At 44.0% G+C, this 25,580-nt stretch overlaps 1 protein-coding gene across 1 annotated transcript in view; it reads left to right on the top strand.

Moving 5' to 3' along the window:
* Positions 1 to 626: 626 nt before the first annotated feature.
* The window catches only part of LOC306968779 (docking protein 2-like), a gene marked incomplete at its 3' end in the record, with an annotated part of 43,422 nt that continues 18,468 nt past the window's right edge, over positions 627 to 25,580 (top strand). The window contains exons 1-4 of the mRNA XM_079564267.1: positions 627 to 787; positions 6,489 to 6,608; positions 8,150 to 8,317; positions 10,624 to 10,756. Of these exons, the coding sequence (XP_079420393.1) occupies positions 728 to 787; positions 6,489 to 6,608; positions 8,150 to 8,317; positions 10,624 to 10,756 (481 nt within the window). The 5' untranslated portion in view covers positions 627 to 727. The remainder of the gene's footprint in view (positions 788 to 6,488; positions 6,609 to 8,149; positions 8,318 to 10,623; positions 10,757 to 25,580) is intronic.

Raw genomic sequence — 25,580 nt, 5'->3', positions numbered from 1 at the left:
TGGATGGGTGGATGATTTCTTCTTATTTGAAGTGTAATATCATGCCCCAAGGACAAAAGTATGTATTTCAAGGAAATGTCACTTATTTGAAGCTGACTTTGTGCAGTGAGAAGTTCAGGGGCTCACGTTCACTGTGTTTGCTCTTTCATTTCTTGGGTGTGGTGTTGTTAGAAGCTTCTCCCTCTCCTGTGCACATGCTGTTGTTCTTGTATGTTCATACACTGAATGGATGTTTTTAATGTTCTTATCTCCCTCTGGTTTTATTTCAGTGACTAAACAAATACGTAAATGTATAAAACTGACTGCTCACCTTCACAATGACTGCTACTATTACTACACAACTACCTTTCGCTCCTCCATCTTTTCCTCATTGCACAAGAGGCTGTCACTTCCCCATGTGCCAGGCCAAGACACTCGCTGGTGTTCAGTGACGTCAAAAACAGGAAATGTCTTTTAACGCCTCTCGGCCGCAAACTCTGCACTTCTGCAACGCGCGAGCAGCTTCTCGTGCCCGACGTCTAGGACCGGGACAGCGGAGAGCAGCGAGCCAGACGACCAGGAGGACGGTCTGTGCTGGATCTGAGCTGGATCTGAACAGGCTTAGACTGAGACAAAGTTCAGTGTTCCACGAGGCTCAGGAGTCATCTTGAAGCTGTCTGGACGGATTTAGAGAAGTGTGGAGTGGTAGAAGTTGAAATGTTGTGAGAAAAATAGAAGAGAATACGAAATGGAGGACGACGTGAGGAAGAAAGGATCTCTGTTTCTTCAGCAACACAGATTTGGAAAGGTACCACATCTATTTCTACTACAGCGTGTTTATAATAACCACGTCTTTGAACCATTCACAGTGTGAAACTCCAAACGGTGTGAAACTGAAAGGCCGTCAGATTGTAGCGTCCCAGGTGATGGCAGTGTTTGTAATGAGAGAAACAAAGCAGGTCCAGGGTTATTGTGTGTTTTCTTTCTGTCACGCAAAATGGGAAGGAAAAGACTCTGCACGGTCCAAAAGTGTTGAAAGCTTGACAGATGGTGCAGCGCTTGAAATTTCAAAGCTAGCCAGAAGAAAAAAAGCACAACGCAACGGTCACAGCCTGAAGGAATCCTTTATCTGTGAGCGCTGTCATTTCCAGCAGCCGAAGGGTCCAGAAGTACAAGGTTTCAGAGCTCCGAGACAACAACAACTGCTGATCAAGACACCTGAGCTGAAACGTCCACACTGGGCCTGGGATGATCCACAGAAACGTGAGCGCCACAATTGAAATGCGAGACAGAGCTGCCATTATTGTTCCAAGCTGAATTAAAAGTGTTTACCGCGTTTCCACCCATCATTATTTGTATGGACATAATTTGTGGGCGCAGCCAGGGCCCATAGGGAGTCCCTCATCTCTGCTGTTGTTCTGCTGGACCTTCAGCTACTCTGGGGCGGTTTACAGCCAGATGAGGATCAGCACCTCCAAATCCGAGGCCATGGTTCTCCACTGGAAAGAGGTGGCTTCCCCTCTTCTGGTCGGTGGGGAGTCCTTGAGAGTTCAAGTATCTCGGGTTCTTGTTCTTAGTGCGGGATGGCTGGAGCGTGAGATGGACAGACGGATCAGAGGCGGTCATCGTATCGGACAGTTGTGCTGAAGAGCTGAGTCCATCTATGCCCCCACCCTCACCAATGGTCATGATCTGGGTAATGACCGTGAGGACAAGATCTCGGACACAAAGAAGCGGCACAAAGAGACGCTTTTAAGGACTGATGAGACGACAGTGACTCTGGGACACTTCAATCCAACAGCCTTTCAGTTTTACACAGTCTGGAGTGGGAAAATGTGAAGTCAAATATGGTAAAAAAAAAAAAAAAGAACTATGGTGTAGGGCTGTGGGATAATACAATATTTATCACTATACAGAGAGCTCATTACAATGTTTTGCAATACATGATATTTATGATTTCTCATTATACTGAACTGCAAGACTTTGCTCTGAGTGAGCAGAATAAGAAAGAACAAGTTACAAATGAAAAAGAAATCAGTCTGACAAATACAGATGGCAGTGGCATTTCAAAAGTCAACCGAGTAGCTCCAAAACATGTTGAAATCAGGCCAACTTAAAGCCCTTGCCATTTTTAAAGCTCCAAGTTTATGGAAGATGTTTTGTCTCATCAAAATGTGAATTTTAAATGTCTGAGAAATTTATGCTTTGAATCTTTTTAACATTGAAATAACAATAATGACTTTTTTTTTCAGTCACTGAATTTTCACTGCTCATTTTTGAAGGGTTTTCATTCACTTCATCAGTCTACATTCAGAGTGTAAAATTGGCAATAAAAATTAAAATACATAAATTCACCCATAAAATATTAATTGTAAAAAACAAAAATTAGGTAGAAAAAAAAATCAAATGGAAAAATTCACCCTTAAAATATTCAATATTTAAATAATTCAATTACAGCTAATTTTTCACTCTGAATTTGAAATATTTAAAAACAATACAGTGTATATTTTCAATGTGAATTTTTCATTTTGAATTTGAAACACTTTGAATTATATGTTGAATATTCAGTGTCTGAAATTCAAGGGCAAAAAGTATTCAAACATGTTATTTCAGTGTAAAAAAAATAAAATCAGAAATTTTAAATTCACATTCTGATGACACAAAAAATCTTCCATACAAGCTGGGTTGAAAGTATAACGTTACATGTTTTCCAATACAATATGTGTCACAACAAACCGGAACCGGACCGGAACTTTCCAGATCCGCTCAATCCATTTATTGACAACGGAGGCCAGTATTTCAAATATCGTCTTCGGAAAACTGTCAAATTCAATCTACAATGTTTGTGACAGGCATAAAACAAGAATAAAGAGTTTTGTAATGTGGACAGTTATTTTGTTTAGTTCTCTAAAAAGGAAGTTCCCACGACCCACCCTGTACTACTGCAGCCACAATTTCCAATACTACTATTCAGGATTCTACCAGTACTTCTCCTTCATATACAAATACCTCGGTGAGTGGGCGACTTCTGGGTGAGCGGGCGACCTCTGGGTGAGCGGGCGACCTCTGGGTGAGCGGGCGACCTCTGGGTGAGCGGGCGGTGAGTGGGCGACCTCTCGGTGAGCGGGTGACGTCTCGGTGAGCGGGCGACCTCTCGGTGAGCGGGCGACCTCTCGCTGAGCGGGCGACCTCTCGGTGAGCGGGCGACGTCTCGGTGAGCGGGCGACGTCTCGGTGAGCGGGCGACCTCTCGGTGAGCGGGCGACCTCTGGGTGAGCGGGCGGTGAGTGGGCGACCTCTCGGTGAGCGGGCGACGTCTCGGTGAGCGGGCGACCTCTCGGTGAGCGGGCGACCTCTCGGTGAGCGGGCGACCTCTGGGTGAGCGGGCGGTGAGTGGGCGACCTCTCGGTGAGCGGGCGACCTCTGGGTGAGCGGGCGGTGAGTGGGCGACCTCTGGGTGAGCGGGCGACGTCTCGGTGAGCGGGCGACCTCTCGGTGAGCGGGCGACCTCTCGGTGAGCGGGCGACCTCTGGGTGAGCGGGCGGTGAGTGGGCGACCTCTCGGTGAGCGGGCGACGTCTCGGTGAGCGGGCGACCTCTCGGTGAGCGGGCGACCTCTGGGTGAGCGGGCGGTGAGTGGGCGACCTCTCGGTGAGCGGGCGACCTCTGGGTGAGCGGGCGGTGAGTGGGCGACCTCTGGGTGAGCGGGCGACGTCTCGGTGAGCGGGCGACCTCTCGGTGAGTGGGCGACCTCTCGGTGAGCGGGCGACCTCTGGGTGAGCGGGCGGTGAGTGGGCGACCTCTCGGTGAGCGGGCGACCTCTCGGTGAGCGGGCGACCTCTCGGTGAGCAGGCGACCTCTCGGTGAGCGGGCGACCTCTCGGAGGGGCGGGCGACCTCTCGGTGAGCGGGCGACCTCTTGGAGGGGCGGGCGACCTCTCGGTGAGCGGGTGACGTCTCGGTGAGCGGGCGACCTCTCGGAGGGGCGGGCGACCTCTCGGTGAGCGGGTGACCTCTCGGTGAGCGGGCGACCTCTCGGTGAGCGGGCGACCTCTCGGTGAGCGGGCGACCTCTCGGTGAGCGGGCGACCTCTGGGTGAGCGGGCGGTGAGTGGGCGACCTCTCGGTGAGCGGGCGACGTCTCGGTGAGCGGGCGACCTCTCGGTGAGCGGGCGACCTCTCGGTGAGCGGGCGACCTCTCGGTGAGCGGGCGACCTCTCGGTGAGCGGGCGGTGAGTGGGCGACCTCTCGGTGAGCGGGCGACCTCTCGGTGAGCGGGCGACCTCTCGGTGAGCGGGTGACGTCTCGGTAAGCGGGCGACCTCTCGGAGGGGCGGGCGACCTCTCGGTGAGCGGGTGACCTCTCGGTGAGCGGGCGACCTCTCGGTGAGCGGGCGACCTCTCGGTGAGCGGGCGACCTCTCGGTGAGCGGGCGACCTCTGGGTGAGCGGGCGGTGAGTGGGCGACCTCTCGGTGAGCGGGCGACGTCTCGGTGAGCGGGCGACCTCTCGGTGAGCGGGCGACCTCTCGGTGAGCGGGCGGTGAGTGGGCGACCTCTCGGTGAGCGGGCGACGTCTCGGTGAGCGGGCGACCTCTCGGTGAGCGGGCGACCTCTCGGTGAGCGGGCGGTGAGTGGGCGACCTCTCGGTGAGCGGGCGACCTCTCGGTGAGCGGGCGACCTCTCGGTGAGCGGGCGACCTCTCGGTGAGCGGGCGACCTCTCGGTGAGCGGGCGACCTCTCGGTGAGCGGGCGGTGAGTGGGCGACCTCTCGGTGAGCGGGCGACCTCTCGGAGGGGCGGGCGACCTCTCGGTGAGCGGGTGACGTCTCGGTGAGCGGGCGACCTCTCGGAGGGGCGGGCGACCTCTCGGAGGGGCGGGCGACCTCTCGGAGGGGCGGGCGACCTCTCGGTGAGCGGGCGACCTCTCGGTGAGCGGGCGACCTCTCGGTGAGCGGGCGACCTCTCGGAGGGGCGGGCGACCTCTCGGTGAGCGGGCGACCTCTCGGTGAGCGGGCGACCTCTCGGAGGGGCGACCTCTCGGAGGGGCGGGCGACCTCTCGGAGGGGCGGGTGACCTCTCGGTGAGCGGGCGACCTCTGGGTGAGCGGGCGACCTCTCGGTGAGCGGGCGACCTCTCGGTGAGCGGGCGACCTCTCGGTGAGCGGGCGACCTCTCGGAGGGGCGGGCGACCTCTCGGTGAGCGGGTGACGTCTCGGTGAGCGGGCGACCTCTCGGAGGGGCGGGCGACCTCTCGGAGGGGCGGGCGACCTCTCGGTGAGCGGGCGACCTCTCGGTGAGCGGGCGACCTCTCGGTGAGCGGGCGACCTCTCGGTGAGCGGGCGACCTCTCGGTGAGCGGGCGACCTCTCGGAGGGGCGGGCGACCTCTCGGTGAGCGGGCGACCTCTCGGTGAGCGGGCGACCTCTCGGAGGGGCGACCTCTCGGAGGGGCGGGCGACCTCTCGGAGGGGCGGGTGACCTCTCGGTGAGCGGGCGACCTCTGGGTGAGCGGGCGACCTCTGGGTGAGCGGGCGACCTCTGGGTGAGCGGGCGACCTCTGGGTGAGCGGGCGACCTCTCGGTGAGCGGGCGACCTCTGGGTGAGCGGGCGGTGAGTGGGCGACCTCTCGGTGAGCGGGCGACCTCTCTGTGAGCGGGCGACCTCTCGGTGAGCGGGCGACCTCTCGGTGAGCGGGCGACCTCTCGGTGAGCGGGCAACCTCTGGGTGAGCGGGCGGTGAGTGGGCGACCTCTCGGTGAGCGGGCGACCTCTCGGTGAGCGGGCGACCTCTCGGTGAGCGGGCGACCTCTCGGAGGGGCGGGCGACCTCTCGGTGAGCGGGTGACGTCTCGGTGAGCGGGCGACCTCTCGGAGGGGCGGCCGACCTCTCGGTGAGCGGGCGACCTCTCGGTGAGCGGGCGACCTCTCGGTGAGCGGGCGACCTCTCGGTGAGCGGGTGACCTCTGGGTGAGCGGGCGACCTCTCGGTGAGCGGGCGACCTCTCGGTGAGTGGGCGACCTCTGGTTGAGTGGGCGACCTCTCGGTGAGCGGGTGACCTCTGGGTGAGCGGGTGACCTCTGGGTGAGCGGGTGACCTCTCGGTGAGCGGGCGACCTCTGGGTGAGCGGGCGACCTCTGGGTGAGCGGGCGGTGAGTGGGCGACCTCTCGGTGAGCGGGCGACCTCTCGGTGAGCGGGCGACCTCTCGGTGAGCGGGCGACCTCTCGGAGGGGCGGGCGACCTCTCGGTGAGCGGGCGACCTCTCGGTGAGCGGGCGACCTCTCGGTGAGCGGGCGACCTCTCGGTGAGCGGGTGACCTCTGGGTGAGCGGGCGACCTCTCGGTGAGCGGGCGACCTCTCGGTGAGCGGGTGACCTCTGGGTGAGCGGGCGACCTCTCGTGAGCGGGTGACCTCTGGGTGAGCGGGCGACCTCTCGGTGAGCGGGCGACCTCTGGTTGAGCGGGTGACCTCTCGGTGGCGAGCGCTCGAACCCTGAGCCACTCGTGTGCTCTGTGTTCCAGAGATGGAGGAAGGTCTGGTGCGTGTTGTTCCGGGAGAGTCACTGCTCCGTGTCCCGGCTGGAGATCTACGACTGGAACGAGCGCGGTGACCGGAGTACACGCAGGCAGCAGGACAAGAAGGTACTACTACTACTACTACTACTACTACTACTACTACTACTACTGCTGCTCTGACCGGAGTACACGCAGGCAGCAGGACAAGAAGGTACAACTACTACTACTGCTACTACTACTACTACTGTGACCGGAGTACACGCAGGCAGCAGGACAAGAAGGTACTACTACTACTACTACTACTACTACTACTACTACTACTACTACTGCTGTGACCGGAGTACACGCAGGCAGCAGGACAAGAAGGTACAACTACTACTACTGCTACTACTACTGCTACTACTGTGACCGGAGTACACGCAGGCAGCAGGACAAGAAGGTACTACTACTACTACTACTACTACTACTACTACTACTACTGTGACCGGAGTACACGCAGGCAGCAGGACAAGAAGGTACAACTACTACTACTGCTACTACTACTACTACTGTGACCGGAGTACACGCAGGCAGCAGGACAAGAAGGTACTACTACTATTACTACTACTACTACTACTGTGACTGGAGTACACGCAGGCAGCAGGACAAGAAGGTACTACTACTATTACTACTACTACTACTACTATTACTACTACTACTACTGTGACCGGAGCGCCACATGCCAAAACAGCAAACTTCTCATGGTTTTCTTACAAAAATGCCACTCTGCCATAAGGGCACATTTGTTCAGTGTACGGCTAATAGTAGTTCTGTGGACAGTTTCCCCCACCTGAGCTGTAGCTCTCTGCAGTTCATCCAGGGTCATCATAGGCTTCTTCTCAATAACTTGATCCCGGACCTGTCTGCTGTGTTGTTGGACTTCATGATGCTTCTGCTCCACAATAGTCTCTAACAGACCTGAGACCATCACAGAGCAGCTGTATTTGAACTGACATTAGATTACACACAGGTAGACTCTGTTTAGTCATCAGGTCAACATGTGATCATTCAGAAATCATCAGGAAACTTCTGAAGGCAACTGGCTGCACTAAAGGAACATCACACTTTTCAGTTTATTTATAAAGAAAAATCTAAATCATGTATGAATTTCATTTCACTTCACGATTGTGTGTCATTTAGTGTATGTCTTTCACATCAAATTTCTATTGAACATATTTATGTTTATGGTCCATAGTATGGCAAAATGTCAAAAAGTTAAAGGGGCCCCATACTTATGCATACCACTGTACCACTATTACCACCACTACTACTACAGTTATTACTACATTTACTGCTGCTGCTACTCGATGAGATAAGCCTTTATTGATCTCATAATGGAGAAGTTCACTTGACACATCAGCTCTGTGCAGGGAGTGGTCCAATGGCTCATTTAACAAGTCATCAGGGCATAGGCAACCTCGGCGGCCGCCAAGGGCACCATCTGCTTTAGCGGCACCGAAATACGATTAGATTTTTTCTTATTTCACCATTTGGGTTAAGAAATGTTAGAACCCAATCGTGCCAAGGCCACCACCAGCCCTGCCAGTCATGAACCAAAATCTCTGCTCAATTTGTCCGACAGTGGCCTAGTGGTTAGTGTGATCAGTGTTTGACCTGTTGGTCCTCAGGTGATCCGGCTGTCCTCCTGTATCCGTGTCACTCCAGTGGACGTGGAGGCCGCTCCCAAAGACACCTCTTCGTTTCTGATCGAGACGACGGAGAAGATCTTTGTGTTCGCCGCAGACAGAGCGCAGGCCGACGAGTGGACACAGCGGCTCTGTGAGATCGCCTTCCCCGTGAGTCGCACCTTTATGTTTGCTGAATGTCTCTCCCTGTTCTTCACTCATTCAGACACAGACTCAAACTACACACTACGCCATGCTGAACAAACACTGTCATGCTTACTCTTTTTTCATATTTATTTATTAATCCACTTCAGTTCTGCACAAAACCACTAAATATATATATAAAACATATATATATATATATATACACTACTACTGCTCAAACGTTTGGGTCTCTTAAAATGTCCTTATTTTAGAAAGAAAAGCACTGTGCAACATGAAATGAATCATCCAGTCTGGACGTTGTTAATGTTGTGAATGCCTCCTGTCACTGTAAACCGGTGAGTTTTTGATCGGTGTGCAGAGGTTCTAATGGTACTTTGTGTTCACTAATGGTGCTAGAGGCTCATTGATGATTAGAAAACCCTCATACAGCACTACTGAAAACTGTTGAGTTGATTGGAGAAGCTACACAACTGGCCTGGGTCACCCTAAACCTTTGACCAGTATTGTAAATATATTTACAGGTAACCGTTTAATAGCCAATAAAAAATAGCTCAGAAATAAAAAATAAGGGAGTCTGGGCTGAAATTGTTTTTATTTTCTATATCACCCCTGAGTGGTGAAAAAGTGAGTTTATGATGGAAGTCAAAGGGGCATGGAATGCCACTTAACATGAAAACACGACTTTACGTAAAAACGAAATTACAATCAATGTTATTACTGATCTTTGACTTACCCAAGAGTTTTTAAAATGGAAAAACTATTTCAGCCCAAAGTCATTTAATACAGTCCATAAATATTGGGACATCAACAATTGTTATGTTTTTGCCTCCATAAACCACCACAATGGATTTCAAATGAAACAACCTTTCATTTGAGAGTATTTACATCCAAATCAGATGAACGGTGCAGGAATTACAACTGTTTGTTCTTGAGCCTCTTTTCAAGGGACCATAAGTAATGGGACAAGTGCCTGCTCAGGTGTTGTCGACAAAAGCAGCAGGATGAACTCTCAGTGTTTGGGACAATATTATGAGCTCATATTCAGCCAAATGCTTAGACGCTGCTTCACAGTGCAGATGGACAATGACCCAAAGATGATGATCTTTAAGGCCCTAAATCAGATTTATTTATTAATTTAATGGAAGCCATTAAATTAATATATTAGTTGTGGTCCAAACTCATTCCTAACTTTTCTAAAATATTTGTAATACTGTATCCCGATTCCTCACTGGGACAAGTTTATAGGCACATTTCAAAACTTGTAGGGTCACTTTTCAGGAACATTGTCACAGACATGCTAGAAAACTAGAGTTCATGAAATTGATGCAAATGCTTTGTAATTAGATGGACTGTTTTTACCACAAATGTCTGAAAATGTCTGAGTACAATATACTAAAGGAGGACCAAAAATGGTACAGTGCCTTTAAGGACGATGAATAAAATTACATAAATGTACTTGAATTAAGAGGTTTAATAAAAATGTGAGTAGGTTTGGTCTAGTCTTCGATAAAATAAAATGTCTCATCACCAAAAGAACAAGCACATTATTTCTTAATTCAAATTACATTGTATAATTTCAAGTGAAAAATAACATCTTTTAAATGTAAAAGTTCATTTATCTTGATCAGAGCTGTCTCTGTGCTGAAGTGGGGCCTAAACCCTGACTGGAAAGTATTAAACACATTGTTAGACAGGAGAAAGTAAGTGAGCTGCTGATATACTACTTTCTCTAGGACTTTTCATAAGAATGGCAGGTTTGATATGGGCCGGTAGTTGTTCATTACCTTGGCATCAAGGCTGCTCTTCTTTAGAAGAGGCTTAATGACTGCAGTTTTCAAGGCCTTTGGAAATGAGATGTTAACTAATTGAGCAAGTTGTGGCAACAAGCTGGTCAGCAATTATGGCATTTGTATAATGCCTTGGACTTTGTCATCAAAAAACAACTGCAAACTCATAATCAAGTGCATTCTAGCCGGAAACAATCGCCCCATTCATTAAGTTACCTCTAAAACAGGAAAGGTTATGGACAAATGAAAAGTAGACATGGGAAAAAGTGTCATGAAACACAACTCGATTTAAAGTAGATTTAGTTGAAAAATGTACCTCGTTTCCCCTGACATCAAAAGGATTTTACGTACTTACTGTGTCATGTCTCTTTTGATTAAAAATGTACCTTAAACAAAATCTGTTATTATTATTAACAAAATCTCCCGGGTTCCGCCACATCAGTCCTGTTCTCTCCACCCTTCACTGATCACTAATAATGAAGTGGAGATCACAGACCAGATCTGACTGTTCTTCCTTGTGTTCAGATGAACTGGTCCGACTCCGCGCTGCAAAGGGCCAGTTCTCTGAGAAACACCAGGTCAGAGCCACATGTGAGCCAGAGCCCCGGCGCCGCAGCCTGTATGGAGGACAACCAGCTGTACAGCCAGCGCGAGCCAGGTGAGTCCGAGCCACGGCCAGACGGGTCAGCACTCCTATCATTCTCATCGTAATAGTCCAAACACACAACTGTAGTTTACCATCTGTGGGCTCCTGAACAGCCACAGAATCCACAAGACCGAGACGGAGCAACAACTATCAAACATTTTTCACAAATGTCTGCTTTTACAGAGTACTGAAGGAAATATTCCAGAGTAAAAAAATCAGGTACAGGGTCTTCAAGACAAAGTTTATTTGTCGAGCACAATTCATGTTCAAGGTAATCCTCCCTTCCACTTTGGCAAAGTAGAGTTGCACAAGAGAGAGAGACAGCTAGTGGGGAAATAGTATTATATAGTAGAAAAGTATTTCCCAGCATTGAAACACCACAGCAGAATATAACCCTCACTGTGACACATGCGATTTCACTCCTATTGACGTATAAAGGATTTCCCAGTTTGATTTGATTCCTCTGAATGGCTGAGTAGCACACGGAGCACATGGCTACTTAATATGCGTAAACAAAAGGAAGTAGTTTAGCTCCGATTACAGCTTGATTCTGCCAGAGTCTGGACTCTGCACTAAAGGAGACATGCTTGCACTGCAAAGGTAAGTCTTTCCGAACAATGATGATGTTCCAGCGGGTGCAGACCCTCGTCAGTGAGAGGATTTATAAGCTGCTGTGGATGTTAGCACGAGCCACATTAGAATTAGCACATGTGGCGCGATAATCACATTTATTTATTATGGAATCTAATACAGTGATGATAAGCCTTACAGCATCAGCCAATATGATGAATTGAGATGCTTTCAGACTGTGACTCACGCAAATATTTCTACAGTTCTGGCTCTTTTACACTGATGGTTGATATACGTCTGTCCAGTGTCACGCCGAAAACTGCATGACTTCCGCTATTAAGGGACTGAAGACCAGTTGGAAACTCGAGTTACCGCTGGTTACGGTGAAAACGAACAGATTCAATATCAGCGGTGTCTCTGCATGGTCTCAGAGAGTGTTGTCCTCAACCTGTGAGATGTTTCTGCGACGTCCCTGCAATGTCCCCGAGACCTGTCGGACACATTTCCTGCAAAGCTGCTTGAGACCACAGAAACCACATATTTTTCAAAGGTCTTTTTCACACCTTCAGGGATCCTAAAGGGGCCGACCAGCTCTCTCCCCATGATTCTGGCCCAAAACATGACTCCGCCCCCTCCTTACTGACGTCACAGCCTTGTTGGGACATGGTGACCATTCACCAACCATCCACTACTCCATTGATTTGACCATCCAGGGTCACACGGCCTCATCAGTGAACAAGACTGTTTGAAAATGAGTCCTCATGTATTTCTGAGCCACTGCAGCCGTTTCTGTTCATCAGCTTCAATGAACAGTTTAGGGGAGGCAGGATAGAAGGTTTATGCACAACTGCAGCCTCTGGAGGGTCCTGCACCTTCATGTTCGGGAGACTCCAGAGGCACCTAACAGTTTCAAATACCTGCATGCTGCTTTGTAGCATCTGTTCTCTTAATCTGATGTATTTGTCTGGCAGAAACCGTCCATATTGTGCCTTTATCTGCACAAACCCGAGTGTGTCTGAATCATCCACAAATCTCTTATCAGTACGATGATTACACTTAATCTTTCATGAAATATCAAAGGTTTTCATACCTAGACTAAGGCATTCAACTATTTCACGCTTCTCATCAGCAGAGAGATCCTTTTTCTTTTCCATATTGCTTGAAAATGATGATCTGCTTAATAATGTGGAACATCCTTTTTCAGTAGTTTTTCCCTGAAAACTAATCATCCCAGGTCTCTGAGGTTAATGTCAGTGATTCAAAGAGCCCTGAGACACAAAACCATCCATGAGTTTCATTGAAAACCCTTTTTTTTTTACCTTTTTGACACTGAAATACAATTTTCCTAATAATTTGAAACGCGGTGTAAAGTTACAAGAATGCAGATCCAATCAATGCATAAAACATGTTTGTTTGTAGCCCATACATTTATGGACTTTGCGTGTCATTTTCTGTCTCTGACCTGCGTGATGGAAAGTCTTCTCTCAGTGTCAAAAACACATGAACTAATGTGTCTCACCAGTCGAGACATGTGAACGACTCAGTGGAAACAGCTGGGTGTTACAGTCAACTTTACTGTCAATGTGGTCAATATCAGCACAACAGTTTGTAAAGGTTTCCTCATGACAGAGGCGATCTGTTCTTGACTTTTTCTATCGTAAACTTATTACTTTAACCTCTCTACATTACCTCTCTACAATTGCACCAAATAAAAGAAGAGTGGTGTTGCAAGTGAGGCTGTGTGTGCAATACCTTTTCCTGTTCTCCGTTTGGCCCTTGTGTGCCGTCTCTGACGCACCTGCTCCAAACCAGAGCTGTGCGACGTGACCCGGTTAACTCCCCTCCACTGGAAACACGAATCACACTCTATTACATTAAAAAGTAACAAGTCAATTTGTCCAAGTGTTCATTGGAAAAGCTGACACTATGAACAGCAGGTGGCGCTGTGCAGATGAACTGCCAATGCCACTGACACATGGTTTGTCCCCGTCGTGTTACCGTACGAGGGGAGTCCAGGCACGTTTTGTGTTTAAAAAGCAGCATTCTTCCAAACATGTACTTAAACTGCTTTGTACTTTGAGTATTTTCTAAAGCAAATATTTTTACTTCAGAAAAAGCAAGATTTACTTTTATTGGAGTAATATTTGACAAGTACACTTGTAATTATTTTGCATCATTAATATGTAACTTAATGACTTGGTTATCTAACAATGTAAATGTTAAATGAAAGACTAAAACAAAGTAAAAATGGATAACTTTAATGACGAACAAAACAAAACTTGCAGTTCCTGTCAAATGCTAACAGGGTTTCTACAGCAGCAGCGAGTAATGCTTTAAAGGCCTTTTCAATGCCTAAATACTACATTTTTAATGCCACAAAATATCTAAAAAATATATATATGTTTCATTTCAGTGTCAAACAGAGTTTTTGTGTTGAGTGATGTCATTGAGTGGGTTCTGCCTCTAAGGAACAATGATCTGCTGTAGTTTAAAACATCGGGGTGCCACAAGGATGCTGTCTTAGTCCCTTATTATATAGTCTGTATACTTATGACTGTGTAGCAAAACATCCCACAAACAGCATTTTAGCATTTGCAGACAACACCACGTTTTGATTTCTTACAACAATGAGCTGCACTACAGGGACGAAGTGAGCAACCTGATCACATGGTTCATAACAATCTGGCCCTGAATGTAGAACAACTAAAGAGCTCATCATAGACTTCAGGAAACCGAAATCTCCTCACACGCCTGTCCAAGTTCACAGCCCTCCTGTTGAAATTGTGAGGAAGTTTCTGGGCATTCATATTTGTGAAGCTCTCTCCTGGTCTCTTCACATCAGCTGTGCAATTAAAAAAGCTCAGCAGAGACTTTATTTTTTAAGGTGTCTCAAGAAATATGGATTGTCAAAAGAGACGCTCATCATTTTTTTACAGATGTTCCCTCAAAAGTGTTTTGACAGGAAGTTTGTTGGTGTGGTTTGGTCATGTCACATCACATGACCACACCCTTCTGAAAAGGACAGTTAAAACCACATGTCGGATTATTGGATCTCCTCTGCCTCAGATACAGGACTTGTACGCTTTGAGAAAAAGGCTCTCAGTATTGTGGAGGACCCGAGCCATCCCACTCGATCCCTCTTCTCCTCCCTACCTTCTGGGAGACGTCTGCGGAGCCTCAAAGCTCAGAAATCTGGTTTCACAGACAGTTTTTATCCTCAGGCGGTGAGGCTCATGAACTTCAGCCTTAAGCAGTGCTCAGGTTTTTGCGTTTTTTTGCTGGAATGTTTAGTTGTATTGTGTTGATGTTTTTATATGTAGATTAGTTTCCTGTTCAGTGGAGAGAGCGCCAGGGCAAAACTCTTTTCATTGCTTTAGGTACCTTGTACTTAACACACATGACAAATACACTTGAAACTTGAACTTAAGGAAAAATGATATATTCTAAGAAATGTACTGCCAGTTTGAATCAGATTCAATACTTTTTAATGACTTTTATGGCATTCATTTTGACATAATTAATTGACTAGTATTTAATGCTTTTGAAAGTAATCCTGGATAAGTCTCAGTCCAATCCTCTGGGTGTTCTTGTGCAGAACAATGAAGTAAATGGTCTTTTTGTGGCTGTAATTGCTGCCTTTTTGTTCACATTTGCTCATTGATTGACTGCGGAATTCTTCCGCAGTCAATTATTGGTTTTCATGTTCTTTATTATTATTCCTCTTCCATCTTTTTCCCGATTTTCTAGAGCTTTCAGCACTTTCATGCTTTGTGCAATTTATGCAAGTTATGCATCAAAATGTTCCGCATGTTGAGGAGAATCCTGCTATTACTTTTGGGACTTCTGCAACTTACGTTTTTTCCGCAATCGGCCGAAATGTCGGAGATTTTTCCCATTGACTTATAATGGGGCTGCCGCAAATCCATACTTTTCTGCACTTTTTTCTGCATTTTCTGCAATGTCTGCACTTTGTGCATGTTCAGCTTCTGCAACTTGTGGGTTTTGAGAAAAAATTGTCCTTCTGCAGTTTTCCAGTTTGTTTGACATTTTTGCATTGGTGTGTATGTGGACCTGTCCCATTAGTGTGTATGGGGGAATCCAGCCAATGGGGAGACTCCAGGACTTTCAGCCATTTGTGCAGCTTCTGCCAATCAAGCACTTTCAACAGTTTGACCAGTTTATGGAATATAAAAAGTGTATTTAATATTCATAATTTATGCAAATTAACCACTTTATGGGATTTAACCAGTTTATGCATTTTAAAGCGTTTATGCAACTTAAGAGTTTATGCCATTTAGGATTTATGAATTTTAAAGAGTTTATGCAATTTACATAATTTACGAATTATCCCATTCATGCATTTTACCACTTTATGCAGTTTATACAGTTTATGCAACATGACATTTGATGCATTTTACCAGTTTATGCCAATTTGATTATGCAATTTGAAGAGTTTATGCAATTTCTGCATTCACTTCCCGCATTTCCGCAGTCAATCGCAATGGCTCTATCAGAGCTCTAGTTAGTATTGATATTTTTTGCTCCGTATCAATACTTAAAACGTAGCCGCTTGGTATCAATATATCAATACTATGTTATGGATCAGCCCATCCCTGAAGCTTAGCCTCTGAGATCTGACCATGGGACACTCACAGACCTGATTGTTTCTAGGTCTTTGTTTTGACCTTGTTTTGACCTTGGTTTACTTCGTCCTGAGGGTCTTGGAACTCTTTTCAGAGGCTCGTGAGCTTTTCCCAGAAAAAAAACCTGGAAACGAATGTGTTTTTTTCCATACCTGACAATTTCCTCAGAGTCACATGATGTTACTGTGACGCGTCTTGCCGGCTGATTGACACAGGTTTTGGCACTGTTTCCTGACCGACAGTCTTCAGACAGTCTTCCTACTTCTTCAGTACGGCAGGTACCCAAATTGGTCAATTAAAAAAGGGAGATGTGGGAAATAAAACGAGAAAACAAAACAAAAAGGAAACAGAAGGGAAACAGAGGAGCACACCACGGTGGTTGCATTAGCATACATCAGGGTATTACATTACAGAGGGCGATGAGAAAACATAATATCAATACATCAGTCAGACCACAAAGAAAACTGAAGCAAATATTAGTCCATACCCAAAAGATAAAATAGAACCAGACCAGAAATGCAACGTAATACATGAAATCCCATCATGCAATAAAACAATGGCACCGTGTAAACAAGCAGCAACCTCCTTCTCTCTTGGTATCGCTTTTCCTGCAAACTGCAATGGTGGTTTCTGTGTTCCACATTGTTTTGCTGAATACTTTTGTACGTCTTTGCCATGTTTTTGTGGACGTTCAATGGATTTTTTTTTTACTGCAGAGAGTCCAACATGGCCCTGAAGAAGCAGCTTTTTAATAGTAAACAAACAGCTAGCTTAAGAGCTAACGGCATTTGAAACCTACACATTTCTTCTTCTGAAACACCGAAGAGGCACTAAGAGCCCCCCACACCTGCAGCACAGTGGAGGCGTCACAAGAGGAGCTACAGGAAACAAACAAGGGATAAACGAGGAGGTATCCGGGCAAGACTCACAGCTAAGCCACACATGCCTTCTATTGTTCTGGCTAATGGACATTCACTGGAGACTAAAACAGATCCACTGCGAAGATGGTGAAAGACTGTTGTGGAGTGAGCTGCGCAGGAGAAAGAGGAAGGAGGAGGCACTGACCAGTGCAGGACACCACGCTCTGACACAGGGACAAAGGAGGAGGTGCACTGTTTCAGAGGAGACTGAAGGCAGTGCTACGGTTTCCCCGCCCTCGTCATTGGCATGGTGGATCCTGATGCCATATCAGTTGGGAACCATTGCTGTAGATGTAGTTTAAGTATTGTCTATGCGGTTTAGCGTTTGTCTGAGAGCAGCATTATAGCTACAGCGTCGGTGCTAATCTGTCAGTTCAGCACTTTGTGTTTCCTCCGCAGCTCCATGGTTCCAGCGTGAGTCGGCACTTTTTACACTTATTTCTGTTCCACGGTGCCGTTTTGAGCCTGAACAACTAAATAAAGTTGGAGCGCAGAGGAACAGAATGAGTTCAGATGTGGTTAGCGTCGCGAGGCTATTTTTAGAAATGGCAGAAGAAGAAGTGAGCGAACAGGAAGTGTGGTCTGTGACAGGAAGTTCACTCACAATCCCATCACTCCTTTAAAACCGGGTTAAAATTAGGCGCTGTGTCAGTGTCTGCACGTCAGTTAAAAAAAGCCGAAGTCTGACCAAAATAACTCTTAAGAATGTGACAATTTCACATAAACGAGCATCGCCACTTTATTGTTCTTCTGTCATTGGTACACTTTCAAGTACCACCTCATGAAATAATATTAGACCTTTTCCAGCGCATTCAGGCCCAGATGAAGATCAATACAGGACCAAAAAGGGGTCTTTATGGTTCTTACGAACAAACCTGCCTTTTTCTGTCCACGTTTTTACTGATGCAGATGCTTCTCTGTAGTCTCCGCTTCATAACTCTATCATAGCTCTATCATAACTCTATCATAACTCTATCATAGCTCTGTCATAACTCTATCATAACTCTATCATAACTCTATCATAACTCTGTCATAGCTCTATCATAACTCTATCATAACTCTATCATAGCTCTATCATAGCTCTATCATAGCTCTATCATAGCTCTATCATAACTCTATCATAACTCTATCATAGCTCTATCATAACTCTATCATAACTCTATCATAACTCTATCATAACTCTATCATAGCTCTGTCATAACTCTATCATAACTCTATCATAGCTCTGTCATAACTCTATCATAACTCTATCATAGCTCTGTCATAACTCTATCATAACTCTATCATAACTCTATCATAACTCTATCATAACTCTATCATAACTCTATCATAACTCTATCATAGCTCTGTCATAACTCTATCATAACTCTATCATAGCTCTGTCATAACTCTATCATAACTCTATCATAGCTCTGTCATAACTCTATCATAACTCTATCATAGCTCTATCATAACTCTATCATAACTCTATCATAACTCTATCATAACTCTATCATAGCTCTGTCATAACTCTATCATAACTCTATCATAACTCTATCATAACTCTATCATAACTCTATCATAACTCTATCATAACTCTATCATAGCTCTGTCATAACTCTATCATAGCTCTGTCATAACTCTATCATAACTCTATCATAACTCTATCATAGCTCTATCATAACTCTATCATAACTCTATCATAACTCTATCATAGCTCTATCATAACTCTGTCATAACTCTATCATAACTCTATCATAACTCTATCATAACTCTATCATAGCTCTATCATAGCTCTATCATAGCTCTGTCATAGCTCTATCATAACTCTATCATAGCTCTGTCATAACTCTAATAGCTCTGTCATAACTCTATCATAACTCTAACATAACTCTATCATAACTCTATCATAACTCTGTCATAGCTCTATCATAACTCTATCATAACTCTATCATAGCTATATCATAACTCTATCATAGCTCTATCATAGCTCTATCATAACTCTATCATAACTCTATCATAACTCTATCATAACTCTGTCATAGCTCTATCATAACTCTATCATAACTCTATCATAGCTCTATCATAACTCTATCATAACTCTATCATAACTCTGTCATAGCTCTATCATAACTCTATCATAACTCTATCATAGCTCTATCATAACTCTATCAAAACTCTATCATAACTCTATCATAGCTCTATCATAACTCTATCATAACTCTATCATAACTCTATCAAAGCTCTATCATAACTCTATCATAGCTCTATCATAACTCTATAATAGCTCTGTCATAACTCTATCATAACTCTATCAAAACTCTATCATAACTCTATCATAGCTCTATCATAACTCTATCATAGCTCTATCATAACTCTATCATAACTCTATCATAGCTCTGTCATAACTCTATCATAACTCTGTCAAAGCTCTATCAAAACTCTATCATAGCTCTGTCATAACTCTATAATAGCTCTGTCATAACTCTATCATAACTCTATCAAAACTCTATCATAGCTCTATCATAGCTCTATCATAACTCTATCATAGCTCTATCATAACTCTATCATAACTCTATCATAGCTCTGTCATAACTCTATCATAACTCTATCATAACTCTATCATAACTCTATCATAACTCTATCATAGCTCTATCATAACTCTATCATAACTCTATCATAACTCTATCATAGCTCTGTCATAGCTCTATCATAACTCTATCATAGCTCTATCATAACTCTATCATAACTCTATCATAGCTCTATCATAACTCTATCATAGCTCTATCATAACTCTATCATAACTCTATCATAGCTCTATCATAACTCTATCATAACTCTATCATAGCTCTATCATAACTCTATCATAGCTCTATCATAACTCTATCATAGCTCTATCATAGCTCTATCATAACTCTATCATAGCTCTATCATAACTCTATCATAACTCTATCATAGCTCTATCATAACTTTATCATAACTCTATCATAATTCTGTCATAACTCTATCATAACTCTATCATAACTCTATCATAACTCTATCATAACTCTATCATAACTCTATCATAGCTCTATCATAGCTCTATCATAACTCTATCATAACTCTATCATAGCTCTATCATAACTCTATCATAGCTCTATCATAGCTCTATCATAACTCTATCATAACTCTATCATAACTCTATCATAGCTCTATCATAGCTCTATCATAACTCTATCATAACTCTATCATAGCTCTATCATAACTCTATCATAACTCTATCATAGCTCTATCATAACTCTATCATAACTCTATCATAGCTCTATCATAGCTCTATCATAGCTCTATCATAGCTCTATCATAACTCTATCATAGCTCTATCATAGCTCTATCATAACTCTATCATAACTCTATCATAGCTCTATCATAGCTCTATCATAACTCTATCATAACTCTATCATAGCTCTGTCATAACTCTATAATAGCTCTGTCATAACTCTATCATAGCTCTATCATAACTCTATCATAACTCTATCATAGCTCTGTCATAACTCTATCATAGCTCTATCATAGCTCTATCATAGCTCTATCATAACTCTATCATAACTCTATCAAAACTCTATCATAGCTCTATCATAACTCTATCATAACTCTATCATAACTCTATCATAACTCTATCAAAGCTCTATCATAACTCTATCATAACTCTATCATAACTCTATCATAGCTCTATCATAACTCTATCATAACTCTATCATAACTCTATCATAGCTCTATCATAGCTCTATCAAAACTCTATCATAGCTCTATCATAACTCTGTCATAGCTCTGTCATAGCTCTATCATAACTCTATCATAACTCTATCATAACTCTATCATAACTCTATCATAGCTCTATCATAGCTCTATCATAACTCTATCATAACTCTGTCATAGCTCTGTCATAACTCTATCATAACTCTGTCATAGCTCTATCATAACTCTATCATAACTCTATCATAACTCTAATAGCTCTGTCATAACTCTGTCATAGCTCTGTCATAACTCTATCATAGCTCTGTCATAACTCTAATAGCTCTGTCATAACTCTATCATAACTCTATCATAGCTCTATCATGACTCTATCATAACTCTATCATAACTCTATCATAGCTCTATCATAACTCTATCATAACTCTATCATAACTCTATCATAACTCTATCATAGCTCTATCATATCTCTGTCATAACTCTATAATAGCTCTATCATAACTCTATCATAACTCTATCATAACTCTATCATAGCTCTATCATAACTCTATCATAACTCTATCATAACTCTATCATAGCTCTGTCATAACTCTATAATAGCTCTATCATAACTCTATCATAACTCTATCATAACTCTATCATAGCTCTATCATAACTCTATCATAGCTCTATCATAACCCCATCATAACTCTATCATAACTCTATCATAGCTCTATCATAACCCCATCATAACTCTATCATAACTCTATCATAGCTCTATCATAACTCTATCATAGCTCTATCATAACCCCATCATAACTCTATCATAACTCTATCATAACTCTATCATAATTCTATCATAACTCTATCAGAGCTCTATCAGAGCTCTATCATAACTCTATCATAACTCTATCATAGCTCTGTCATAACTCTATCATAACTCTATCATAATTCTATCATAACTCTATCAGAGCTCTATCATAGCTCTATCATAGCTCTATCATAACTCTATCATAACTCTATCATAACTCTATCATAGCTCTGTCATAGCTCTATCATAGCTCTGTCATAGCTCTATCATAACTCTATCATAACTCTATCAGAGCTCTGTCATAACTCTATCATAGCTCTATCATAACCCCATCATAACTCTATCATAACTCTATCATAACTCTATCATAATTCTATCATAACTCTATCAGAGCTCTATCAGAGCTCTATCATAACTCTATCATAACTCTATCATAGCTCTGTCATAACTCTATCATAACTCTATCATAATTCTATCATAACTCTATCAGAGCTCTATCATAGCTCTATCATAGCTCTATCATAACTCTATCATAACTCTATCATAACTCTATCATAGCTCTGTCATAGCTCTATCATAGCTCTGTCATAGCTCTATCATAACTCTATCATAACTCTATCAGAGCTCTATCAGAGCTCTATCATAACTCTTGGGGACATTCCTTGCTCATTCCAAGGCTTCTGGATATTTTGGAGCCGAGCCAGGGTGCGAGGATGTTTTTTTAAAAGGACTTAAAATGCTGGAATATTATAGAACCTTTTTGTTAAGGCCGAATTATTTGAGATGTTTACATAAAAAAAACTGCTCTAATGTCTTTAACAGAAGGCAAGTTCCTGCTGTGAGATTAGTTTTCCATTTTTGTTTATTCATTGCGGCTCTCACATTCCAACTCTCACATCGCCAAAGTTTGTGACACTTGGCAGTGCACAGGTGTTAAAAGTCAGTCCCAGTCCTTACCAGACTGACTTGACTGTGGCCAGTGTGTCAGGGACTGTCACATATTTGTTCACTCGTGTGTGGTGGAAACTTGGTGTGGTTTGATCGCCGGCCTCAGCGTTATCTTCATACAAACGACTTCCTCCTAAAACAGGAAGTGGCTGCGACGACACGTACTCAATAATGGACCAGTGCTTTTATTACTCTGGGACTGACTCCAAATATGTCCTTATGCCCAACAGCACTATCTCAACTCTCTGTTACTGCCATTATTCTTTGTTTTAAACCCTGACCATTTAAACAGAGAGATAAAGAGAGAACAGCTCCACAAAGCAGGCACCTAACCAGTATGCCACCAGGGCCGTATCCAGGATTTTAGAAATAGTCTTGAAGAGATACAGTGCCTCTCGTGAGTATTCATACACCTTGAACTTTTGCACATTTTGTCATGTTTACAAGCCTAAACATGGAGATTTTATTTTGATTTTTTTACTGAACGTTCACACACAAGTAACCGACAACTGTGAAGTGAAAGCAAAATGATACATGATTCTGTTATTTTTCAAAAAATAGAAAAGTGAAAAGTGGGGCGTGCATAAGTATTCATACAGCATTTTCTGAGTGCATTAAATTGCCTTTAAAACATTCCTAATGACTCCAGAATGTCCACACCTTGGCCTAACGGTTAAATAGAGGCCACCTGTGTGTAATCTACTCTCAGTATAATTACAGCTGTTCTTTTAGGCCCTCAGAGCTGTGGTCGGAGTGTATTGGTCACTAAACAACATCATGAAGGTCAAGGAGCACCAGAGAGGTCAGGGATAAAGCTGTGGAGAAGTTTAAAGCAGCATTAAGTTATACAAAGATTTCCCAAGATTTAAACATCTCCCGGAGCAACTGTTCAATCGATTGTTCGGAAATGGAAAGAGTAAAGCACCACTGCCAACTTACCAAGGCGTGGTCCTCCACCTAAAATATCAGAGCGAACAAGGAGGACACTGGTCAGAAATACAACCAAGTGCCCCATGATAACTCTGGAGGAGCTGTGAAGTGCTGCTGCTGAGCTGGCGGAAACTGTACATGGGACAACTATAAGTCGTATCTTCACAAATCTGGCCTTCATGAACGAGTGGAAGAAGAAAGCCATTATTGAAAGGGGGCCATAAAAAATCCCGTTTGAAGTTTGCTAGAAGTCATATGGAGGACACAGCTCCATGTGGAAGAAGGAGCTTTGGTCAGATGAGACAAAAATTGAACTTTTTGGCCCAAATGCAAAACGTTATGTATGGAGCAAACCTGACTCTGCTCATCGTCCTGAGTGCACCATCCCCAGTGTCAAATATACGGGGGGGAGCATCATGCTGTGGGGCTGCTTTTCCTCAGCGGGGACTGGGGAGATTGTAAGAATAGTTGGGAAGATGGATGGAGCCAAATACAGAGACATTTTGGAGGAAAACCTGCTGGAGTCACAAGAGAACTGAGGCTGGGGCAGAGATTCACCTTCAGCAGGACAATGACCCTAAACACAAAGCTAAATCTACAATGGAATGGTTCAATAAAAACATATTAATGTGTTAGAATGGCCCAGTCAAAGTCCTGACCTAAATCCTATTGAAAATCTGTGGAATAATCTGAAAACTGCTGTTCACAAACGCTCTCCTTCTAATGTGACAGAGCTTGAGTTGTTTTGTAAAGAGGAATGGGCTAAAATGTCAGTCTCTACATGTGCTAATCTTGTAGAGTCAAACCCCAAGACTTGCTGCTGTTAATTGCAGCAAAAGGGGGTTCCACAAAGTATTCATTCATGCTGTATGAATACTTATGCAAGCCCCACTTTTCACTTTTCTATTTTTTGAAAAATAACAGAATCATGTATCATTTTGCTTTCACTTCACAGTTGTCTGTTACTTGTGTGTGAACGTTAAGTAAAACAATCTAAATAAAATCTTTATGTTTAGGGTTGTAAACATGACAAAATGTGCAAAAGTTCAAGGTGTATGAATACTCATGAGAGGCACTGTATAATTGTGTGCAATTTGGTGTATTTTAGATGAACATATTTCATTTTAAAGGACAACTAAACACCAAATCAACTTTTTTTTAGCTTATAAACTGCATAAATATGTTTATTATAGTGCTCTCTGTCCTTGTCACTGTCATTTTAGTGCAAATTAGATCAGATCTCACTTTTGAACCTGTGGCGCCCTCTCTACATTTTCGGTTGCACTATGTTATAATTTCGTGTGTGTCCTCTCCTTTTGCTCTGCCAGCTGTGTGTTGTCACTTTGGGCTGTGTGACATCCGTTGCTCTGCTGCTGGGGTTTAAAGCAGCCAAGTCTCGCACCCGGCCCGGCCTGAGTGAGTTGGAGTTGGAGTAGCAAGCGAGCATCTTTGAGGGACCTCTTGACTGAACAAAAAAAAGCATTTTTGGGGAGAACTTCCCCCTTTGCCTCTACTGCCATGTCCTATGGATGTGTAATATACCCCCATGGTCTACGCTAGGATTTCCCCAGTATTTAAGCCTCAATAGAGGCCGGTGGACAATGGCTAATCTAGGTTTGCATTTCAAAATCAGCTACAGCTCATTGTAGAGGAAAAGTCTGCAATAAAGCACAAATGCCTCCGGCCCGGATCATTGTGTGATCATCATAAAGGCTGCTATATGACGTTATTAGTGCACAATAGGCTGCTTGCTATCACTGGAGCGACCCAAAAGCTGACGGAGGCTAACTGCTTAGCCCCGGGAGAAAACCGCCCCCCCTAGACCCATGTAGATCAAATGTGAGGAATAAACCACAAAATCACTTGTTTTTTAATTTTAATAAAATCAAGGGGAAAATTATTATTATTTTCAGAAAGTTGTGCTAATTTCTAGATTACATATACGCTTTGCCATTTTTAAAGCGAATCTTACTTTTGTGATTTTATACTTTATTTATTTACTGTAAATTTCCAGGGTTTGTGCCTCCCAGTGGGATGGTGGAATTTAATGAAGTAAGAGTACTTTCTTATACTTAATATGATAGATTTTACTCTAATTATGACTTATTTAGATGGATAGCATCTGTTGCAAGTATAATTATAATTTTATTTCAGTGAAGCTGAAGTGAAAATTTGAAGTTATTACATAGAGGGAAAATAAAAAATTGAGAAGTGTCTAAAAATGCATGGATCAAATTGTGTTAACTATGATTGAGTAAAAACTTTTGTATAATGTGTCATGAGCATTTTTGAGTACATTTTCATATATCTGTACTTTTACATTGTTA

Source organism: Gobius niger, assembly GCF_951799975.1.
Source record: "Gobius niger genome assembly, chromosome: 1".
Lineage (NCBI taxonomy): Eukaryota > Metazoa > Chordata > Actinopteri > Gobiiformes > Gobiidae > Gobius > Gobius niger.
This window is presented reverse-complemented; position numbering and strand designations above follow the sequence as displayed.